The sequence below is a fragment of the Sminthopsis crassicaudata genome, chromosome 4, assembly GCF_048593235.1.
Source record: "Sminthopsis crassicaudata isolate SCR6 chromosome 4, ASM4859323v1, whole genome shotgun sequence".
In the NCBI taxonomy this organism is placed as follows: Eukaryota; Metazoa; Chordata; class Mammalia; order Dasyuromorphia; family Dasyuridae; genus Sminthopsis; species Sminthopsis crassicaudata.
Window position 1 is genome coordinate 365259061 of NC_133620.1, and position 24679 is coordinate 365283739.

At 40.1% G+C, this 24679-nt stretch overlaps 1 protein-coding gene across 3 annotated transcripts; it reads left to right on the forward strand.

Annotated features, from left to right (window-relative positions):
• Nucleotides 1-10116: 10116 nt before the first annotated feature.
• Nucleotides 10117-24325, forward strand: EPX (eosinophil peroxidase). 3 transcript variants are annotated; one of them, XM_074261889.1, is made up of 15 exons: nt 10117-10137; nt 11071-11122; nt 11355-11435; nt 11640-11733; nt 12786-12961; nt 13172-13295; nt 13888-14017; nt 16095-16301; nt 17620-17935; nt 19045-19205; nt 20764-21019; nt 21315-21485; nt 22739-22976; nt 23388-23600; nt 23844-24325. In XM_074261889.1, exons 3-14 carry the CDS (start codon nt 11357-11359, stop codon nt 23587-23589), a joined length of 2154 nt encoding a protein of 717 aa, XP_074117990.1. In that variant the 5' UTR covers nt 10117-10137; nt 11071-11122; nt 11355-11356; the 3' UTR covers nt 23590-23600; nt 23844-24325. The 3 variants fall into 3 exon arrangements, with proteins under 3 accessions (XP_074117990.1, XP_074117991.1, XP_074117992.1); XM_074261890.1 differs by having other exon boundaries at nt 10119-10254; XM_074261891.1 differs by having other exon boundaries at nt 10119-10254; nt 11643-11733.
• The last annotated feature ends 354 nt before the right edge of the window (nt 24326-24679 follow it).

A 24679-nucleotide genomic window follows, 5' to 3' on the forward strand; every position in this document is an offset into this window, starting at 1 on the left:
TAGGAAGGACTGCTTCATTAACCATGTTGTATTTCCAACACAGTGAGAACAACATAAAGCTAGTCACTCCCCATGAGGTGTTAGAATAGTGTCACTGCTGCATCAGTTGCCCTGAGCTGCCCAGAATGGTATTGCGGGCTAGAGGATTAGAATCTACAGTAGCAACATTGGGTGGACAAAGGAAGTAAATGCTCATGAAATAAATGTCCAGACCATGACTCACTATAATCAATGATGCTTGGACAAGATTTGGAGCTCTAGCCAGACCCTACTACTATTTTTCTTCTCATCAGTGCTGCTTCCTCAATCTCATAGTCTGGATCCCATTCCTCTGTCACAGTCCCTAAAACTGGCACACTGAAAGCATGGATTAGCCACACTGAATCCATAGAGATATGTGTTGTTGGCACAAGGTTCTGGGGAATGTTAGCTAGATGGTGCAATAGATAGAAAGCCAGGGCTGGAGTGAGTTCACATCCAGCCTCAGACATTTACTAACTGTGTGAACCTGGGCAAATCACTTAATCCTATTTATCTCAATTTCCTTGTCTGTAAAATGAGCTTGAGAAAGAAATGGCAAACTACTCCACTATCTTTGCCAAGAAAAGCCCATATCCATTCACAAAGAGTTAAACGTGACTGGACAATAAACCCTCAAGTCATAGACTCGCTTATACTGTACTTTGTGGGGAAAACTTAGAGGAGCTAGCACACTTAGTTCTTTACCTTCTAGGAATTCTGTCTGATGGAAGCAGACATGATCTTTGCTTTAGGGAACTCTTCATTTGATGGAGGAGGCAGAGCATTCCCTTGGGACCTTGCAGCAAAATCAATATGGATGAAGTCAATATAGACATTGGTGGGTTAATATTTTCCCACTGAATATCACTAGAGTGGGAATGAGTCAGAGGACAGTAATACATTGCAGGAGAAAACTCTGGATTAGGGAATCACAAGATATAGATTTGAATTCTGACTCCAAGAAATAGTATAGAATAGAGATGTTAAATAGGCCACATGTGACTTGTAATACTTTCAAGTGTTGGCCTACTAATTAAAATATTTGACAAATATTTAACAAAATAAATAAAAAGTATAATAAAGTGTGAAAAATGTTAACAAAGTTTTCTAAGTCAATATGCACTGGCAGGGATCTTTATGGGAGGTTTAAAAGTTACTATTTCTGTTCGAGTTTGACACCACCAATGTAAAAACTTAAACTAGATTAAATGTGGGATTGTATCCCAACTCTGTAACTTATGATCTATATTGCCCTAGGCTGCTTCCTGCACCTTAGTTTATAAGGATGAAATGCCTTAATCATTTTTCTCATTTTAAATCTTATGGTTTATCAGTCTCATGACTTTGGGCAAGATCATCCAAGCCTCAGTTTCCCTCTCTTTTAATCAGAATATTTGCTCTTATAGGGCAAATAATATTGCTGAAAGTAAACAGGAACCCACGGCATGTAGAAGTACACAAAGCATTATAATTATTTTTGTTATTTTTTTCTGTCTCCTGACTACCCCTCTAGGCTGTCTTGAGATAAGAGTTCCATTTAGCTCTGAAAACCTTGCCCTGTCCTGCTGAACTAGTCTGTTTCCCATCTGGAAACTCTTGGCCTTCCTCCTTCCTCCTCAGCCTTTCTTATCTTGCTACTTTGTTTTTCAACTAATGAGTAGTGTTCCAAGCTGAGCTAAAGAACTGGATATTGGATGGTAAGGCATCAAGGTTGGGCCGAAACACAGCATTGAACATGGCCTGTTCCTCATCACGTATAAAAGGAATGATGGGGTTCCCAGCAAAAGAGAGAACTCTTTCTCTCCTTCTTGGCACTAGTTCTACCTGATCTGCCCCCCCTCAGCTTCCTCTTCCCTATATTATCGACTTGAACTTGATCCAGTTCCCCTTAGCTGTAATTTCCCCTCATATATTCTAATCCTTTTCATTTATTATAAAACTTTTAAGAGCTTGCTTAGCTCTCTAATTTTATCTGAAGTAAACAGACATCTGTGCTTTATAGTAGAGGTAAAGAGTCCCAGAAAGATTAAAAGATTTATCTGAAGTCATTGGATGAATCAGTGGTAGAACCTGGAAGCAATTAATACCTAGACTGCTCAGGTTTCCATAATGAGGCTCTTAGCTTCAGAATGAAACCTTAGAAAATAGAAAGTCTAACTTCCTCAATTTCTGAGGGCACACAGGCAAGCAAGTATTAGCATGCATCCCAAATTCAATGCATTTTTCATGATGCCACATTATGCCCTCTCAAGTGGGACACATATTCTAAGTTCTGGGGAACACAGACAAATGTCCCTTGGCAGCCAAAAGTCAGATTTCTCTTCAGTGGCCCTTATTTTCTCCATCTTTAGATTCCCTCCTCCACTCCTGACTTACCAGACTTTACTACCTCCTCCTCAACAGTCTTGTGTACCCACATCAATTACTTATCTCATCCATTGTCTTCTTTTCTCCAGCTCTCCTTTATATGTTGTCTTTTCTCATTAGAATGCAAGCCTATTGAGCAAAAGAACCATCATTTTTGGTTCATATTTGTAACCTCAGAGCTTAGGACAGTGTCTAGGACATAGTACGTACTTAATGCTCCAGCTATCTATTTCTCTATCAATAAATTTATCTATCAGTTTCTGTCAGTTTATTTATCTATCTATTCATCCATCCATCTATTATCTATCTATCTATCTAAAGTCAGAGAGCTTCTCCCTTCCGTAGTAACAAAGCATCATGGGAAGAATTTGTCATGGTCATTTTTTCTGCTCAAAGTTCTGCTGATTTTTGCCAGTCTGGGCCCAGGGCTCTGTTCCAACTCATGTTCCCTTCACCTCAGAGAACTTGGACCGTTGGTAGTGGGGAGATAAAGAGATTCAATCAGCTCTGTGGCCACTAGATTACTCCATTGGTGACAAATCATTCTTGTGAAAGAGGATTGCAGAAGCTAACGTCTTCCAGTTACTTGGGTTGGCCAGTTGGAGTTGTGGGGGTTGAGGAAAAGAGTGCTAATTTTCAAGAATGGTGAGGAACAGAAGGAAATAGAGATTTCTAATTACAATCAAAGTCATGGGATCATACATGTAAAATTAGAAGAAACTTTGAAGGTCTTATCTCCCAATATCCTGCTTTTTCAAATGAGAAAACTGTTACTAAAGGAGATGAAATGTATTGTGCAAGGCAGAACATGAAAGGCAGGTAGTAAGTGTTAGAGACAGGATTTGAATCCAGATCCTCTAACTTCAACAGCAGTCAATCCCATTTCCATCTTCTATAGCAAAGAGTAGTGAGAGGAGGAATTTTAGAGCAAGAAGACTAAATCAAGACTGTGGGAGAAAGTGTGAATTAATATGGAATCAAGAGCCATAGTATCAAATTTCAACTCTTGATTAAAACTGTGTGGCCTTGGATGACTCACTTTATCTCTTTAGGCCTGAGCATCTTCATCTGTAAAATGAGAGAATGGACAAGATATAACTTAAGGTTTTTATTTTTTTTCTTCTTCTTCTCGTTCTTCTTGTTCTTGTTTTTATTGTTCTTGTTCTTGTTCTTCTTTTTAGCTCTAAATCCTGTCAAATGTTATAGTTCTCCCAAGAGTCCTGGGATAGTTAATTTTGGACACCAAAATTAATTCCTTTTTAGCTTTTTGCTCAGGGAACAATATTCTTGATCAGGGAACACTAATTGAATTATTTTTATATTGTAAAGGCCATGATCAGATGAGCCCTGTGGCTCCACTAACAATTCCTGTGGCTTTGTTCTCTGTCCTCAGTGCTCTATATTTGTATTTCTAGGCTTGGCACAGCCTAGTGCATTAGTATGTTCTTAACAAATATATTGAGTAATTGGCTCATCATTTCAATTTATCAAACAGAGGGAGAACCAGGAAGTACTAGTGCTCGTATTGAATACCTGTTATGTGGATCTACCACCTCATTGTGTTATAGAGGTGACCCTGAGCACCTGGAAAGCTATATCTGTGCATTATCAAAATCTTTTGAGTTATAGGAAGAAGTTTATGTTCACCAAATGCCAATTAATAAGTATTTATTAAGCATATACTATGGACCAGGCACTGTGCTAATTGCTAGGAATTCAATAAGAGGCAAACCCAATCTTTGTCCTAAAGGATCTCATATTCTAACAGAGAATTTACATTCTAAGGTGTTCACAGCTATCATGGGAGATCTTTACAGAATGGAAGAGAGATCCCCTTAAGATGATGAGGTCCTCTAGAGGTTTCTGTTTGCTGATAACACAGGATTAATATCACCAAACCCTAAATACTACAGGGCCTTTTCATTGAGATGCATCATTGAGGGGAGCAACCCTAGTAGAGAAGGGGCCACAATTAACACCACCTGTTGGTTACCAATGCAATAAATCCAAGAGACCAAGAGAAGCATTGCTCCATAGACCAATAATACTGCTATCAGTCTGACTCCCACAAATATCACCCAGGGACAAATCTTGTAGAGATTCTAGTTGAAATTTTCCTAAGCAGGTGCTGTAGTTCTCAACTTCTTATAGACTGAAGACCAGAAAAAAGTTCTCACTACCTAAATCCTTTCAGATAGCTAACATCAGAGATAGATATGATTTGATTAATGGAAATAATGTTAAAGTCGAAACATTTATTGCTATAATCTAAGGATCATGGGACCTTTCCATCTGTCTTGTAATTGAAACCTTCCATGTATGTTGTCTCTGCCATTAATTAGACTGTAAGGGATCATCTTACTTTTTCATTTGTATCCCTGGTGCTTAACATAGTAACTGCTTAAGAAATGCTTTATTCACTTATTCAGCAAGGTTTTAAAAATTGTTTTTTTTTATTAATTCCTTCAAAAGATCTTGAATTCCCCACCATAAAACAATAACAACAACAAAATAAGTGGATTGCCCCACTGTCCAAGCTATGGCAGGTAGCTCAGTGAGTCATTGGATTAGTTAATGATTGCATTAGTTTACCAATACATAGATTTTTAGAAAGACACTAAAGATGATCAATGATATCAAAGTTGAACTGAAGAGAGAAAGAGGATTAGATTGAACTTGAGAAACTATACAGCACTTTTGGTGAACTCAAGCTAATCTTAGATCAAAGCCCCCCACTTATTTACACCAATATTCTTTCAGTGATGCCATATGGCTACAAATCATGATATACTCCAATTTCCAAAAAAAATTTTAAATTACAAGTGACTGAAATTGGCAATGGTATATATAGGCTGTAGCATATTACCAAAAATGATAAACCCATTAGAAGTAGATAAAGTGAATGAATGAAAAGTATATATTAAATGATAATAATGTGACAAGTTCTATACTAGATATCAGCATAAATGTGATCACAAGTCTGTTGGAAGTATAATTACCAAAGCATCAATGATGCAGTATATTGCCTATCACATGAAAGATAGTAATTGACTCAGGGGGAGCAGAGATATGTATTTTTGGACACAACCAATATGGGGATTTGTTTTGTTTGAATGTGCACATTCTTTTTCATTTGTTGGGGGTAAAATGGGACAGAAAGATTAATTTTTGTCCATTGAAAAAAAATTAAATTTAGAGTATAAGTTATCTTGATGCTCCCATTGAATTCTATACATAGTTATATCGTGAAGCAGGGAAGATTTTAAATATGTGTATTTGTTATTAGAAACAATAACAAATATAAATGTTTCAATATGCAAAGGACAAAAAGAGATTGTCTATGAAACTATGTACTTCAGTTATATAGTTTGTTTTTGAAAAGCATATTAAACATTGTAGTGGCAAATTGCCCTGTTTTTACTATTTCCTGTCAAATGTTTTTTCTTCCATGTATTTTAAAAACACTTCTGACAAGCCTTTCTTCTTTTCTTCTCCTCTTCACTTCTTTTCTTTTTTTTTTTACTTTTCTCTCATTTCTAACACTGCCTACTAACTCTTCTTCTCCCACACAATCCCTCCCTTATAAAAAATCAGTATTGTAAAAACAAATCAATGCATTGGACATGCTTGTACATGGATGTTTCCTTCCAAATCATAGATATAAAGTGAGGAGAGACCTCAAAAGTCAGCCAGTCCAATCACCTTATTTTATAGATAAAAAAATAAGGACAAAGGAAGTCAAGGGATTTATCCAATATCACCCTGACATTAAGCATTATAGGGAAATAGAGGGATTTGAACCCAAGCTCTGTGATTTGAGAGCTAGTACTCTCTCCACTAGAATTAGACTTCCTTTGTTTCAGCAAGCAAGAACCTCAGAGGATGTCATCATCTTAAGGGAATCTCTCTTCCATTTGGATTCTGTGAAGAACATCTCCCATTATAGCAGTGAAAACGTTAGAATGTGAATTCCTTGTCAGAATATGAGGCCCTTAAACAAACAAACAAACAAACAAACAAAAAAACCTATGGGGGCCTTGATAAATCTCTTGAGATTTCCCTATTTTTTGCATAGTTGGTATGGGGAAGTCCATCCATCAGCCACTGTTTTACCAAGATTTTGTAGCAGGGAAGTCATGTACATGATTCAATATGATTGTACATAATATGTGTTCTGAGGTTACCAATTCAATTCACATTCACACTGATGAGTCAATCATCCCAAAGAGTGATTACTATATTCCCTCAAGGACCTCAGAATATCCCTGAAGGCTGAAGGGTATATTTTCTAATGCTATAGACTCTGAAATTTCTACCAATGTATTTCTCTTACTAAGACTATCAGTTAAGAATAAATTTAGTTAGCTAGTCTTAAGTAGTTTTTAGAATGGGACCTTTATAATAGGTATAATAAGAACAATTGCACCAAAATAGTTCTCCAAAAGTCTGTGATTCTCTGTCCCAGAAGTAGATACAGAATCAAGGAGAAAGTATGCACTTGATAAGAAAGAAAATAAGTATTTATTAAGCATCTACTAAGTGCCAGTCCTTTAAATAAGCACTTTATAAATATTATCCCTATACCAGTCCTTTGAGATAGGTGCTATTATGATCCTCATTTGACTATTGAGGAAACTGAATCAAAGGCAAAGTGACTTGCTCAGGGTTACACAGTTAGTAAGTGCCTGAAGCCAGATTTATATTCAGATCTTCCTGACTTGAAGCCCAATGATTACCACTGTGTCAAAATGGCAAAATGGTGACAGCTTCTGGTTCCTAGAAATACTTTTCTCCATTTTACATTGTACTCAAGAAATTCCCTTAAGGAATGATGTTTGTGGGGAGCCATTAATCTATATCTTGTCTGTCCTTGGATTGATTCCAATGTAGATATTGCCAATGGCTGATCTGGGGATGCTAGAAAACTCACAGAAAGTACCACGTGCTCCATATCTGTTAAAACTTGCAAGGTCCTCCTCTGACCAAACAATGTGGGGTGAGGGTTAGAATAGGGGAACAAGGGAACAATGGGTGGGGCTTGAACTGAGTTTAATTGGATAAATTTACATACATTAAAACCCCAGGCTGAGCCCCACACTGTGCAGATTAGAGGCAGCCCCAGGCTGCACCCCCTGCTGTGTAGATTTGCTGCTGCCCTGGCTGTGCTTCAGTGTGCGGCTGCACTGTTGTGCTGGTCTATGCTGAGTCACTTCTGGTTTGGGGGCGGGGGTACAGTTCTGGCATTTTTAGAGTACAGGGTACCTCCGACTCTAACCTCTGTGCTGGTCCCCTGTTTTACAATCAAGGCAAAGCAGTCAGCCTATGGCAGGGTCGTTTCCACTGCTCTTCTAGTCACAGAGGCTACCCCTGTCCCTGGTCAGCTCAGGAAGCCAAACTTTCCTATTTCCTTGCTTGCTGCTGGTCTATTCTGGCACTTTAGACAAACCTGTTTTGCTGGTCTTCCAGATTATCTTCAGCTGGTAAGTCATTGCACCTTTAATCTTCATGAATTTCACCAGTCAAGCACTATTTTTGAAGCTAAATTCAAAGATTGGTAGTGAGGGCAAGAGAGAAGCTTAAAGAGCATGTGCCTTCTCCGCCATCTTGGCTTGGCTCACTGGAATGTTATTTTGCCATAAGAAACAATGACTTGTGAAGAATCCAGAGAAACATGGAAGACTTATTATGAACTGATGCAGAGAGAAATATGGTAAATCAGAAAAATAATCTATACAGTGATTACCACAAAGTAGAACAACGAAAGGACAAAAAATATGAACAAAACTGAGTGTCTTTCTTTCCAGAAGTGGAAGATTATGAGTTGGGAATAATGTGTATACCATCAAAGAGCTGATAGACTGGTTAGTTTTACTAACTTACTTATTAACTTACAAATTTTCAGTTAGTTTTACTGAACCATCTTTTCTTTTCTTTCTTTTTTCTTTTTTTTTAATTCGTCATTATAAGGGATGGCTCAGTGGGCAGGAAAAGGAGAGATATATTAAAAAAATAATTCTGAGGTAAACATAAATGATATCAATAAAAAACTGAAATAAAAATAAAGAAAAGGACAAAAAGAAAAATGTCAGTGATAAAACTGGAATTAGACCCTGGGCATCTGATTATTCATTGAAGCTTATTTATCCTGCATCACCATAACCTCCAGATAGGGACATTCTTCTCCTTTGAAACATCCTCCTGTTGAAGAGAGCTGAATGTGAGCTTTGAAATCCTTAGAAATGAAGTCCTGAGCAGGCCATTCTATGGCCTTTCTATGATTCTACCATTTTCTGACCTTTTAACCTTTGGGGCTGTCTAATTTCCTTAGCTGGACAGTGAGTTAATATCAGATCATCATTCAATTTTCCTGTTTTTATGTGGGGGGCTAAAAGGTTACTCTCTACCCCAATCTCCAACTTTAGGAGTTGGAGAAAAGAAGGGCCTAAGTGCTGGAGAAAAAAAATAAGATTAGTATATGCTTTACCCAGTTGAACGTTTCTTGTGAAAGTGGGTTGCAGAAGTGGCTGTTTCAAGAGAGAGGCTGAGAAGGCTAGTTGAATGTGGAGGGGGGAGGGTTTGGAAAGGAATGGGTAGATAAAGCTGATAACTAGGGCAAATTCAGTTTGAGGAGGCTATGGAAACATAGATTGTGTCTCAGAGATCCCTTTCTTAGCTTACTACTCATTCCAGGCACTTCATTTTTTCCCTGTGGGAGAATCGAGAAAGAGCTATCCATCTGTCAATCCTTTCTGTGTCCGGGCCGGGTGAGGTTTCCCGTGTTGACCAGGTGAGGTCAAGCCCCTGTCTTTGGAGGATCCCAGACCCTTCTCTTCTGGGAGACTATGGTCAGAATGCTGCTTGCCAACTTGTCCTTTGTCCTGGGTTGCACCAGGAACTCAACTGCCCCACTGCCCAGGATTATATCTAACTCACCAATGAACCCTATGCTCACCTTTTCCTCATCTCACTGAACCCTGGAGATTCTGGATCCTGGAATCCAGTGAATACACTGGAGTCTACTTAAGCTTCAAGGAAAAATCTCGCCTACATCAGGATTCTGGGTCAAAGCCCCAGTGGCCCCTCCTTAGATTTGGCTCTCGTATCAGGGATATTTTCCAGGTTGTCATGAAAAATGAATCAGAAATATATGTCCAAGGGGAAGTGAGGATATAAGACCAAGTTTCTCTTCTCCCCAGAATTCTATTCTCCAGCTCCCCAAGTTTTGTCTCCTCAAGAGCTGACTGCCTCCAGCTGTTAATTTCCTGGGAGGAAGCTGACGCTAGAATAAACAAGGAGATTCATGATCCTGAGTTGTGAAGGAGAGGCAGAAAGGGAGGTAAATAGAGGCATCATCAACAGGGCTGGAAAACGCAATGGAGAGAGCAGTGGATATTACTTCAGAAAACTTGGAGTCCAAATTCAGTTCTTCTCATTACTTGGGTGATCTTAAGTAAGTCATTTAAATATCTTTGTGCCTTAATTTCACCACTATAAAAGGAAGTGGGAGGCTTGGATGCTTTCTAGGGACCCTTCTAGCTCCAATTGTATGAACCTAGTAGGCCTGAGAACAGGGGGTTGGGACCAGACAACAATCCCAGAGAAACCTCGAGAAAAGAAAGGACCAGAGCTCCACCTCAAAAGGAGGGGCTTCCTTGGCTCCACCCAGAATCTCCTCACCCACTCCCACCCCAACCTAGATGATTTAAAAATCCCTGTCAAGAGGCTCTTTCAAGAAGGAGCCGATGGAAGGTAAGTTATGGAAACCTTATTTTTCTGAAGGGAATTTGGAGTTAGGACAGAAGAGGGGATGCTTTCTCTGAGAATGAAGTGACTGACAGTTCTTTTGGCAGGACCCTGGACATATTGGTAAGAACCCAGTTGGGAGACCTGGATGTGAATATTTGCTCTTTTGAATGATCCTAACTAATGAAATCATTTATCCCAAAGAGCTTCAATTTGTTCATCTGTTAAGTAGGGAATAATAAAATTCGCACTCAATGTCACAAGGTGACAGTTAAGAACAAATGAGATAATGTGTATGAAGTATTTTATAAACCTTAAAGTATATTATGATTGCAAAGAGTTGTATTATCGTTATTGTTGTTGTAGAGTTATTTCAGTTATATCTGACTTTGTGATCCCATTTGGAGTTTTCTTGGCAAAGACACTGTAATGGTTTGCCATTTCCTTCTCCAGCTCATTTTACAGATGAGGAAACTATTAAGATGCCCAGGTTCACAGTGGTAGTAAGTGTCTGAGGCCAGACTTTATCTCAAGTCTTCGTGATAGCCCTATGCTCTATCCACTGTACCATCTAACTGCCTCATTGTTATTATTACTAAGATAATATGTAATCTTATAAAAGTAACATAATAAGCAATATTACACAACATGTAATAATATATAATTATATAAAATAATATAATATGTAATACTATGTAGTTGTGTAAAAGCAACATAGTGTCACATTATAATATAATATGTAATAATATGTAATCATGTAAAAGTAACACAGGAGCTATAAGATCATAGGTGAATCATTTGCCTTTCCCTTTTTGTTTTGTTTTTTAATGTTCCAAACTCAGAATCCCATTGAAATTTATAATTAGGAGAAATGTCCTAATGTTCATCAAAATAATCATTTAACTTTTTTCTCCTTTTTATCATTTTCTAACTTTGCAGAGTGGAAGTAGTTCCTTAGTAAGCCCTTAAAGTGAAACTGACAAGTGTCCAGGTAAGGAGAAAGGGAGAGATGGTGGGTGGGAGTGTGGAAGGAAGGCTGGATTTTAAATGGTAAGGCAAGGGTCAAAGTCCCAGCTCTGCTCTGTGACCTTGGGCTTTCTTGGCCTACAAATCTACTCATTTGTAAAATTGGTGATTTTAAAAATCCCTTATAGTTTATGGTCTCTTGCTTATTTGATCTTCTTAAATGAGACCTCTGATCCTAGAATGGGGGTCTCTTTCAGATATGAAACTGCTTCTGCCCCTTGTGGGGCTCCTGGCCATGCTGACTCTGTCCCAGACCTCAGAGAACACTACCTCCCCTGGTAATTAGTCACTTGGGCACCAGAACGGGGTTGGGAGGGAGAGAGATGAAGGAGGGGACTTTTCCTACTGTATGTCTCACATTACCTTGGGGAAGAAAGGGAGGCAAGATCCCAAGGCCAAGATGAAGAATCTAAACCCCAAAGGGGAGGGCTGATGATCCATGTGACCTGACTCCTCCTCTTCTCCCTTTATTCTCTGGACAGCAGTCGCTAGTAAAGTAGAAACTTCAGTGCTGGTGAGCTGCTTGGAAGATGCAAAGCGACTAGTGGACAGGGCCTACAAACAGACCCGGGAAAGGTGAATAATATAATACAGTGCACAATAATTGGACTCAGACAGGAAGAGAAGAGGAAGAGGATGGGGAGAGGGGAGAGAGGGAAAGAGGAAGAGTCAAAAAAACAGATGTTAAACTATGGTCCAAGCTGTCCATCTCCCTTCTTCCAGACAGGATGTCTTCTTGAATATGTGAATTCTACTTGTATTTGGAAAACAAACAAACAAACAAACTGGAACAGAAAGTGCCTGACTTTGTCCATATATGTCTGTTTATACTCCTCTCCCTAGTCCTTGAATGTTGCACAGATCCCTGTTGTCTGCTGCCCCTGTTCTCTCCCTTCATCTTCTCCCTGCCTGGATGGAGCCTATGAGAAGACCTGAATTCAAATCTGGTCTCAGACACATACTAGCTGTGTGACCCTGGACAAATCAGGAAAAGCTGAATTCATATATTTAACCTTAGATACTTTTTGGCTATATGACCTTGGGTCAATCAACTAACTTTTTTTTTGGCCTCAGTTTCCTCTTCTGTAAAATGGGGATAATAAGAGCACTTATCTCCCAGGGTTGTTGTAAGGTTTAAATGAGACAAGACTGCCTCAGTTTTCTCAACTACAGAATGGGGATAATAATAACACCTCCTCACACCAGTGATTGTGGGGATTTGACTGTAAAGCACTTGGCACAGAGTAGTTGCTTAATAAATGTTTATTCCCCCTGTGATAGACTTGGCTCTTTTCATCAATGAAGTGATTCAGGGCAATTCCAATAGAGTTGTGATGGACAGAGCCATTTGCATCCAGAGAAAGGACTATGGGGGTTAAACGTGGAGCACATGTTCACCTCTTTTATTGTTTGCTTGGTTTTTCTTTCTCATTTTTTCCCTTTCGATCTGATTTTTCTCACATTTAACCTGTATTAGATTACTCACTGTCTAGGTGAGGGAAAAAGAAAAATTTAGAATAAAAGGTTTTGCAAAGTTGAATGTTGAAAACTATCTTTGCATGTATTTCAAAAAATAAAAATATATGATTATTTAAAAATGTTTATCCCCTCCTCATCCTCTGCCTTAGCATAAAACGGAGACTTCAGAATGGAAATGCGAACCCCATGGACCTCCTAGCCTACTTTAAGCGACCAGCAGCTGGAACCAGAATGACTATAAAAGCTGCTGAGTACATGCATGTGGCCCTGAATCTGCTGGAGGAGAAACTTCAGCCCCAGTACCCAGGAGCCTTCAACTTTACAGGTGCTGCCCTGGTCCAGTCCAACCTCTCCTCTCCCCTCTTGGAGTTCATGGGCTTTCCCCATCCATTAATTACCTCAATGTGAAGTCTAGAGCCAGGAGTCCCAAGAAGTTGAAGCTGGTATTGGGAGAACTAAGGAAAAGATTGATTGGGTGGGAAAGAAGGAAATAGTCTCCCTTCCCTTCAGCCCCTTCTCTCCCTGTCCTTCCCAGATGTGCTGACCCCATCCCAGCTGGACCTGCTGTCCAACATCAGTGGTTGTGCCTCTCAAGAGGAAGAAGTGAAATGTGATCAAAACAGTAGATTCCGCACCATTACTGGGAAATGTAATAACAGGTAAGGAAGGGGAGGGACTAGCAGGGACTGCACTATCAAGAGCTTTTCCAGTTCCCTTTTGGATCTATTAGACTGGAAGCTTCTCCAGGGCAGGGATGGTCTTGATATATTTTATTATATGGAACAGCTAGGTGGCATCATAGTATACAAAGCATTGAGCCTGAAGACCTGAATTAAAATGTGACCATAGACACTTCTTGACTATGTGACCCTGGGCTAGTCAACTAACTTTTATTGCCTCAGTTTCCTCATCTGTAAAATGGGGATAATAATACATTTATCTCCCAGAGTTGTTATAAGGATTAAAAGAGATAAAAATTGCAAAGCACTTAGCACATAGCTTAGTACATAGTAAATACTTAACAAATGTTTTATGCATTCTCTCCCTAAGAACTCTCTTTTCCCAAATTGTTGGCTCTCCTTCTGACCTTTTACCTTTTCTCTTCCTCCCTTTCCCTCTTGATCACTTGTCCATTCAAAATACATACATAAACACATACATGCATACACATATAAACACACCTACATGGACATATATATGGTCATGTGTGCATGCATGCATGTATATATATACATACATTATTGTTTCCAGGAGGAATACTTTGTTGGGAGCATCTAACCAACCATTGACCCGATTGCTGCCTGCAGAATATGAGGACAGATTCTCTCTCCCTTTTGGTTGGACCCCTGGAAGGAGAAGGAATGGCTTCATTCTCCCACTGGTAAGGCTGGAGGGCAGCTAAAGCCTTCTTAACCCTGCAAGACTTAACTTCTTTTCCTGAACACCTGATAGGTTCAGGACCAGGCAAAGGATTCCACTCCATTTATTTCCTCTTTTCTTTTCCCCTTCAGAGACCCATCTAGCAATACAAAAATAACCAGAATTTATAGAGGTATTTAAAGTTGGCAAAATGCTTTTTAAAATATAAATATTATCTCATTGGAGCCTCTCAATAACCCTTGAAGACAGGTGATATTATTATCTCCATTTTATAGATGATAACACTGAGGCTGGGAGAGCGTAAGTGATTTGCTCAGGGTCACACAACTATGAAATATTTGAGCCTGGGATAGATGAGTCTGGGAATCTCTGTTATCTGTTGGCCTATGGTGTAAAGGACAATGACTAAAAAGACTGTCTCCAGGACAAGAGAAGTAGAGACAGAAAGGAAAACAAAATATAGTGAATGGAAGCTGCTTCCTGGAACAGGAGCGTGGTGAGCACAGCTGATAATTAGAAATTTTTGCACCTGTGGCAAGAGGCAAAAAAAAAAAAAAATCACTTTCAAGTGGGGAAGACAGACCTGCTAGGACATGGAAGAAAAGAACTCAGCCCTGTGGCTCATCTAGCAATTTTGATTCTAATATAATGCAATCTAATCAAATTCATTTGAATTCAATAAGCATTGATGAACTACTTACTAGCGTTAAGTATGTAAAGTCAAAAATGAAAAAAGTCCCTCTCCTCAAGGAGCTTATATTTTAAATTTAGTGACATAGGTGAGAAAGTAATCAGCAGCATCTAACATGCCAGTGGGGTATCCTGCAGTTGATGATGTCTTGATCTTGGTAGTGCAGTTCTAGAACTTGGGAGAGGGATCGGAGCTGGATGGGAAGATCTGGGAGTCACAGGCAAAGGGTGACTTTGGGAAGTCACCTTCAAAGGAAGGTTACTGATGAGGCCACATTGAAAGAGGGTATAGAGAAATAAGAGAATCTGTGACAGAGCCTCGAGTTATAGCTAGGATTAGGGGGACTCCGCAGAGGATGCTAAAAAGGAGTGATAAAACATGCTAGAGATGGACTAGGAGGAACCAAAAACTAAGAGAAGAGCGAGTGTACAAGAGTGACCCACAATATCATTAAAAAGTCAAGAAAAATGAGGATCGGTGTTAGTAATTCAGAGATCCAGGAAAGCTATGTGGAGGACCAGTTTCAGTCAAGGAATAAGGTCACAAGGCAAAGGTTAAAAAGTCAATGAGAAGAGGAAGCAGGAAACAGAGATGACTTTTTCTGAAGTCACCCGTGAAAGGGAAAAGAGAAACAGGGCAGTGCTGTTGGGCCTTATTTTTCAGTTTTGTCTGACTCTTCATGACTCTATTTGGAGTTTTCTTGGCAAAGATACTTGAGTGCTTGGCATTTCTTCCTCCAATTCATTTTACAGATGAGGAAATAGGTTAACAGGGTTAAATGATTTGTCCAGGGTCATATAGCTAGTAATTATATGAAGCAAGATTTAAACTCAGGAAAGTCAATCTTCCTGACTTCAGGCCCAGCACTCTATCTTCTGGCCACTCAGCTGCCCTAGACAATAGCTTCCTATTTTAAATATTCATTCTTGCTAATAATGAGGACAGCAACATATCTTTTCACCTACCTTTCTCTCTTCCTGATCAACAGCATCCTTGTCCCCCTTAAGGCTTTGGGTTGTATGGAAGTATCTAGAGTGTTGGAGCTGAAGAGGGAAGCCTAGTTCTAATTTCCTCAGACCCTAGAGAGTGGAGTTCAAAAGGGAACAGGGCAGTGGACAAACAGTATTCATTACTGAATCCCAAGTCTTGGTAGTACTAATTATCCTTATTGCTTTGGGACCAACGGGGTACCCTCTAAATTCAGACACATATAGGACTTCACCCTACTTGCTCTACTCTGGTTATAGCTCTGGGGTCAAGGCAAAGATTCATGAACTCAAGATCAAGGAATCCATTTTTTTGTATTTCACATAGGTCCTCCCTTAAATATTGGTAGATTCTGGACAAATCTTCAACTCCATTGTACTAACTGGATTTTTCTGAACAGGTCCGAGATGTCTCCAACCAGATTGTCCGCTTCCCTGAGGGAAGGATCACCTTGGACCAGGAGAGGGCACTCATGTTCATGCAGTGGGGTCAGTTCATTGACCATGACTTGGATTTCAGCCCAGAGTCTCAAGCCAGGGTGGCTTTTATGAGGGGGATTGACTGTGAGAAGAGCTGTGCCCGGATACTTCCTTGTTTCCCTATCCAGGTATGATTCTTGAGGAAAAAGAGATAATGCAATGTAAGGCCTAGCTATAGGCTATACTATGTACTATATGAGGCCTTTACAGAGCTGGAGTTGCTAAAAAAAATAAGACATAGACTTTTTTCTGATGGAGTTTATAGTCTGGTTTGGGAAACAAGAGAAAAAGATGGAACAGGGAGGGAATAATTTAACATAGTCTATGATCCATTCAATCAGTCAAACTCAGTGCCAGGCATCATGCTAAGCACTATTCAATGAGAGTACAGAGAGTCATAAAAATGAGAGTATCCCTTGCCTCAAGGAAAAATATAGTTAATACAAAATATATCAATATAAATATGCATAATTGAGTATATAGAAAATAAAATAAAAAATAAATAAATTTGGGGAGGTGAGGAGCAATAGTAGCTAGAAGATACAAAAAGCTTCATAGAAAAGGTGTAGCTTAATTGGATTTTGTGGGAAATACAAGATTTTCAGAGGTGGAAGCAGCTCAACTCAACAAGCATTTATTAAATACCAATTATATGTTAGGGATACAAAGAAAGGCAAGAAATAGTCCTGATTCTCAAGGATTTCACAGCCTAATACAAAAGAATAAATAGAATATTTTGTAGTACAGTCATTTGGGTTGTTTGACCCCATTTGGGATTTTCTTGGCAGAGATACTGAAGTGGTTTGCCAATTCCTTTTCCAGCTTATTTTACTGATGAGGAAACTTGATATAAACAGAGTTAAGTGACTTGCTCAGGGTCACACAGCTAGTAAGTATCTGAGATCAGATCTGAACTAAGAAGATGAATCTTCAGGATTAACAATTTATCCATGTATATATGTGCAATATTAGAGAGAGAGAGAGAGAGAGAGAGAGAGAGAGAGAGAGAGAGAGAGAGAGAGAGAGAGAGAGAGAGAGAAGAAAATGAACTACAACAGGCATCATCAATCCCATTTTACATATAAAGAACCTAAGGCTCAGAAAGGAAATTTGCCAAGTCATAGTTAAGTGTCAGAGACAAGAATCCAGAACTTTTCCATCTCTCTATATAACAAATCTTTCTACTCTGTTCTACTGCCTCTTGGAACCCCACTACTAAGTCATTTTATTTCTCTAGCTTTAAGTTTTTTTTTAAATGAAAGGGTTGGACTGGATTTAGCTTCTGGTTCTAATGTTCTTTGAGAAGAGTAAGAATTGAGTTAGTAAGGACAGTCATCTTAGAGGAGCTAAGTTTTAAGCTGGGTTTTTAAGAGACAACAGAGAGATTGAATCCTCTGTTGGGAGTGAAGGCAGACTCTAGTTCTATCCACCTTCTTCTTTCTACAGATCCCACCAAATGACCCTCGGATTACTAACCGGAGGGACTGTATCCCTTTTGCCCGCTCTGTACCTGCCTGTGCCAAGAGGAACTGTGTCCTCAATCAGATCAATGCACTTACCTCCTTTGTGGATGCCAGCATGGTATATGGTAGTGAAGATGCCCTTGCTACCCGACTCAGGAACACATCCAATCAACTGGGGCTGATGGCTGTCAACACACGATTCCAAGACAATGGGAGGGAACTTCTGCCTTTTGACAACCTAGAAGAAGACCCTTGCAAGCTCACCAATCGAAATGCTCAAATTCCCTGTTTCCTGGCAGGTCAGGCACATGGGTTTAAGAGGAAGGGCTTGGGAACAACTCTTGTAAGGAATTGCTAGACCTTTAGGGTCACAGGGAGAAAATGCATGCTATTTTATCAGTGTGGTTATCCTATAGGTTCCAGTCATGTCACTCAAATCTTTGATGTCTTTCAGTATGATATATAAAAGCAAGTATAGTGTGTCAGAAAAAACCCTGGGTCTGGAATCAGGGGACATGGGGGCAAATTCTGGCATTGTATTTTCCTATGTGAGCTTGGGAAATTAATTTCATGTCATTTTCCTCATATATAAAACAGAGAATTGGATGAGATAGTTTCACATTCTTAATGCTATATAACTCTATTTTGTATATATTATGGCTAAAGGGACAGAAGATAATGTCCCTGCCAGAGAAAAAAAGTACAGATTTATTGAAGTTCTGTTTATTTGCTAAGTTATGACTACTGTCCCTAGAACTTAGTTATAAAAATAGTCCCATTTCATAGCAAAAAAAAAAAAATTTAAGGAACTAATATATTAATCTATGACTCATTTCCTTCTCCATCTTACAAAGATATAGACTATATATTTATTTTTGTCCATCTCTGTTTTTTGCCCTTGTTACTGAAGAGTACAGAATGAAGACATCAAGTTACAAGTTTGAGAAAAGCATAAGACTATTGTATAGCAATTGGAGGCAAATGATAATTTACTGGGACTTCACAGTCAAGAATCAAGGCTTCAAAACTAATTCATGGCCATTTTCATTACAATTTCTCCTAATTGTGCACCTAAGTGCCAGTCATTCTCACAAGTTACATGTTTTTCTTCCAGAATCTAGACTATTAGATTTTGCAGGAATACACAGAGCCAAACACTTGTTAAACCTCTTAGGACCCAGCCCTGAGCTCACTGAGTATAAACTTGCCCTTAGAAATTTACTCTCTCCTTTCAGACCCCCAGGGTTTGACGGAAAGAATAGTGAGAGAAATAAGCTGGAGAAATAAAGTCTCAGAGAGATAGGAGCTTGCCTGAGATCACACAGCAGGTTTAAACAAAGGGCCTCCATTAGGCAGTGAATGTTCTTGGGAGGGATCTGACGGTCATTTGAATTTGGGATTTTCCAAGGTGACAGTCGAGCAAGTGAAACCCCAAAGCTAACAGCAATCCATACCGTCTTTGTGCGGGAGCACAACCGGCTGGCTAGGGAGTTGAAACAACTAAATCCTCAGTGGAGTGGAGAGAGACTGTACCAGGAAGCTCGGAAGATTATTGGAGCCATTGTCCAGGTAAGTACTGTTGAGTGACCACCATCATTCCCAGAGTGGAATACATGTAACCACCTAATTGGGTACAAATGGTAAAAGTAGTACAAAAATCTTGTATTAGGAGCCAGAAAACCTTGAGTCCTAGACTCATATCTCCTCTTAATTTCACTATGGGATCTTTTCTCCATGGAAGATAAATCCTTCCCAGGATTGGAAATAACAAGAAATTAATTATAGGTGTGGAGATTACTTTGAAAAAAAGAAAGTACTATACAAATGGGAAAAAATAGTTCAAATTGTTTAAATTTTTCTAAATTCCACTCTTCTTGCCACTTCCCTCATTTCTGTCGAGGGCATTATAATCTACAATCAGTTCAAGACCTCAGTGCCATTCATTTTAATGTAACTTTTATTTTACTTTTTTTAAAAAAGTTAATAAGCATTATTTTTTGTTGTCACTTCCCTTCCCCATCATGAAAAAGAAAAAAAGTCCTAATTTATATTATCGAGCAAAAAAAAAAATTCCTGCATTGACCATATCCAAAAACGTGTCTGCTTTTGCACGTGAAAAGTGAATAGTATTCATCATCAGCCCTCTGTGTGGTTGGTCATTGTACTGAAGTGTTCTTAAAACTTTCAAAGTTGTTTGTCTTCACAGCTTTTATTGTATAAATTAACCTGGCTCTGCTTCATTTTATATCAGTTCATATAAGTCTTCCCATTTTGTTTTGAAACCATCCTGTTTGTCATTTTTTATGGCACAATAGTATTCAATTATATTCAATTATGTTTAGTTATTCCTCAATGATAGATACCCTCTTTAGTTACCATTTCCTTACCACCATAAAAAGAACTGATATATATAGATATATATATATATATATAATATGTCTTTTTCTCCTTTCTTTGATCTCCGTGGGGAATAAGCCTGGTATTGGTATCACTGAGTCAAAAATAGGCAGTTTAGTGACTTAGGAACACAGTTCCAAAGTGTTTTCCAGAATTACTATCCAATTCACACAATGTGCCTGTTTTCTCATATTCCACATTTGTCATTTTCCTTTCTTATTACTTTTGGCAATGCTATGTGATAGCCTCTTGACATCCTTGGCTTTGTTTCCCCACTCTCCAATCCATTCTGCACACCATTGCCAAAATAATATTCCCAAAGTATGGGTGTGACCCTGCCCCTTCCCTGTTTAACAAGTTATGGCAACTCCCCATTTCTCCTAGGAATGCTCTCACTCATGTCAGTCTCTTAATATCCCTACCTCCTTCAAGGTTCTGTTCAAATGCTCTCTCTCATTGATCCTCTCAGGATATTTTTTGGCATTTATTTTGTATATAAATATTTGTTATTTGCTTATCAGTGTACACCCTGTTTCCTTCCATAAGAGTGTAAGTTTTTTGAAGCCAGGGGCAGTTTTGTGTTTTTCTATTCCTAGCTCTTAGAACAGTGACTCAGATGTACATAGTAGGTTTTTAAATGCTTGTTGAATGAAAAACATTGAACACATGAACAAATGAATTCTGGGTATAGGAAATGGAAGATTATTCCTCTGGTTGTCTTCTCTTCTAGATCATAACCTACAGAGATTTCCTCCCCCTGGTTCTGGGTGAGGCGAGGGCTGCCAGAACTCTGGGTTCCTACAGGGGCTACTCTCCTCAAGTGGATCCTCGTGTCGCTAATGTTTTCACTTTGGCCTTCCGTTTTGGTCACACTCTGATCCAGCCCTTCATGTTCCGCTTGGGCAACCAGTACCAGTCCTTAGGACCCAATTCTCGTGTGCCTCTTAGCACTGTCTTTTTTGCCAGCTGGAGGGTTGTGAACGAAGGTAATTATGATTACTGGAGATTTCTGCTCAAGGGGGCAGTTGGGGATGGGCAAGATTCAATGGATCACGTAGACCTCTTTTGAGAGGACAGACAAGGTTTCCCTGAACACCAGTGGAGGTATGTACCGTTGCCCTCCACTGGCTAACCACCCCACCCCCATCCCCCATGAAAGTTTGCTAGACTGATGGGTGAGGTTTTTGGGTTACCATGGCTACAGATCCTACTGAGGTCCCTCTGCACACTGCTACCCCCAGAAGTAAACATCAGTTCCATTCAGTTCTTGATCTCTCCCAGGTGGAATTGACCCCATTCTCCGAGGCCTCATAGCCAATCCAGCCAAACTGAACCGCCAAAATGAGATCCTGGTGGATGAACTCAGGGACAAGTTATTCAGACAGTTCAGGCGCATTGGGCTGGACTTGGCTGCTCTCAACATGCAACGCAGCCGGGACCATGGTCTCCCAGGTAAGAGGACTGGACTATCCTTATGTTCATATTGGGATTCAAAAGGCAATCACAGGATGGGAGAAGCTTTGGCATCTGGGTTAGTTCAAGCAAAAGCTCTCCCCTCAGATCTGTATTCTACTTACCAGCAATGTTCTACTTGACCTTGAGTACTTCCTAACTCAGGTTGCTTAAAGCGTTTTAACATCAAGGGGCTTGATCCATAATTCTTTCCAAAATGCACAAGGGGTAAATAGTGGGTCAAACCTCTGGCTAGTAATGACATAGGGGTAGCTTACTGAGCTCCAGCATTCCTCCCTGTGAGGAAGGAAAGAAGGGAAGAAGGGAGGGAAAGAGAGACAAGCAGATAGAGACAAAGAGACAAGGTGGGGGGAGGATGTTCTCCATCCATCTTATCAGTGGCCTATGTTGGAGAAATGGAGAGAGGTAGCTGTTTGGGTCCTCTTGAGCTTTAGACTTAGGAGGGGACCTCCGTTGTTTCCCACTTCTTCCAGCTTCCCCTCCTCTCACAATTTTTCTAATCTCCATTCCTGTAGTCTCTGTGGTCTCCTCTGGCCAGTCAGGGCTTCATTCTTTTGTTTTTTAGGTCCTGAGCTGTAGCTCATATAGTAATCTTGGCCCCAGGTTGTGTACTCTGAGAGTTGCCCAAGATGAACACTGGATCCAAGCCTGGCCAAGCCAACTCCTTTCCTGAGTGGGCTCTGCTGGACTTTGACCTTTGAGAGCTCAACTTCTTAGATTCAATTAGTCAAATTATCAACAGAGATATCCATAGCTTAATACAGTGTGGGGAAAGTGATCTGGCATTAGAGGCCTGCTTTTACAGTTTAGCTCTGCCAGTATGTGTAACAGTGGGCAAGCCTACAGTCTTTCAGTAATAAAAATTAGGATATTGCATCAGATAAATCTCTTGCATTAAGTCTATGATTCTAGAGTTGCAAAACTTTTGACTCTTCTCACCTACATTATCCTTTATGTCCAATTACCTTGCAGCATAATGGTCATTAGGCACACAGCTATGGGTCAGGTGAACATAATCATACATTGTGATTACATAAGCAGGTATTGAAATTTATGCATCTTATTGCATAGAATTTAACAAGACTAGCAGACTTGTGCAAAATAATGAAGTTAGTACTGAAAGGCAGGGAACTCTGTATTCAAGCCCAGAGTTGGATGACCATAACTTCTGAGAGTGAAGCTTGGTGAGAGATAAAGAGGTGAGACTGGAACTATTCCCTTTTTGCTTCTAGGGTACAATGCTTGGAGACGCTTCTGTGGGCTTTCCCAACCTCGAAATTTGTCCGAACTTGCCAACGTTCTGAGGAACACCAATCTGGCAACCAAGTTCATGCGTCTGTATGGGACTCCTGATAACATTGACATCTGGGTTGGAGCTGTTGCTGAGCCCCTTTTGCCTGGGGGCAGAGTAGGACCTCTCTTGGCCTGTCTTTTTGAGAATCAGTTTAGAAGGGCAAGAGATGGAGATAGGTGAGTGCTCTTTGTTTAAAGGAAGAGGGGGAAATTAGGTGGTGCAGTGGATAGAGCACCAGCTCTAAAGTCAGGAGGACCTGACTTCAAATCTGTCTTCACTTAATACTTCCTAGTTGTGTGACCCTGGGCAAGTCACTTAACCCCAATTGCCTCAGCCAAAAAAACAAACAATAAGGGAAGAGGTAAGAGAATACCAAAACTTTCACCCCAAAATTAGAGGAATGAGAGCAATTGATGGGCCTCATTTCTTTTAAACCAGAAAGACCAGGTTAAGCCCAAACAGCAATTCTGGCCCTTAGATGGGCATTCCATCCAAGAACAAATTTCCCTCCTCCATCCCTGCTGCCTTTGGGATTTTGTGTGGTTGTTCCCTTCCACCTCACCTGACCACAACCACTTACTTTGAAGGTTCTGGTGGGAGAATCAAGGTGTCTTCACTGAGAGCCAGCGCCAGGCCTTGAGCAGAGTCTCCTTATCTCGGATTATTTGTGACAACAGCGGCATTAACACTATCCCCCAGCGCATCTTCAGGGCCAATACCTACCCAAGGGATTTTGTGAATTGTTCGAGTATCCCCCAGCTGAACCTCTCAGCCTGGAGAGACAGATGAGGACCGTGCAGGTAAAGAGAGTTTGGACTTTTCCCCTCTGCTAGTGAGCCGAGGCCCCAGGCTTCTGGAAGAGGGAAGGAACTGAGGGTCACACTCTGAATGAATAGGAGAAAATTTCCTAAGGGGTGACCACTGGTGTTGCTGTTGGTCAACTCCAAGATCTAGGATTTGGGTGAAAGTCAGACACTCAGACTGCTTCATTTCCAGATTTGTTGGCTGGCTACATTTTCAATCATTTCTACTTATTTCCACAGAAGTCTGTCCAAGGCTCCTTCCTTGGGGACAGGACAGTCAGAAGCATCCAGGAGGAGCAGCCCTTTCTCCATATAGTCCCACTTCTTGCTGATGCTTTCACTGGCTTCACTCTGAGAGTCAAGCTTACTTCTCAGGATTGGCAGTATGAGTTCACTGGGTACCATGAGCTTACCCACCTCAGCTGCCTTCTGGTATCTAGCTTTTACCCCAGGTTCCCAGATGCATGGGACTGGGAAGTCATGCTAAGGTTAATGGCTATGGATCCTGGACCTGAAGAAACCTTGAGGCCCCAGGCCAGAAATGGAGTTGGCAGTGGGTTCCATTGCCCTGAAGTACAAAAGTCTCTTTTTCTATCTCCAAAAGTCAGATCTCACAGTGCCACAGATTCCTACAAGATCCTTCCTCTGGGGCTAAAATCTGTTCTCGGCCAGTGAGCCAAGTGTTACATCCTGCTTCTGTCAATAAAGCACTGCTAAAAGCACGATTGTCACTGTTTGTGTGATTGAGGGAAAGACATTCTCACAATCAAGAAGGGGTGGATGGGAAGAGAGGAAATAAGTTCAGAAGGGAGAAAAGGAAGGGGGAAAGCTAGAGAGAACTTAAGCGCTCTATGTGTGAGACATTATCTATGCACAGCCTTCGGTTAAGGTGATATGGTAAATCTCTTATCCTTGGGAAAAGTGCAAAATATCTTATTGTCTATGACTAATGGGCTGATTCGACCAGAAGAAAGTGGTTGAAGACCGAGAGCATTTACGGATGGTTGCTGCTGTGGAATTTGTCTATTTTCTCACTGAAAGAGAGTTGTTGTACCTTTTTTTACCTATAAGCTCCC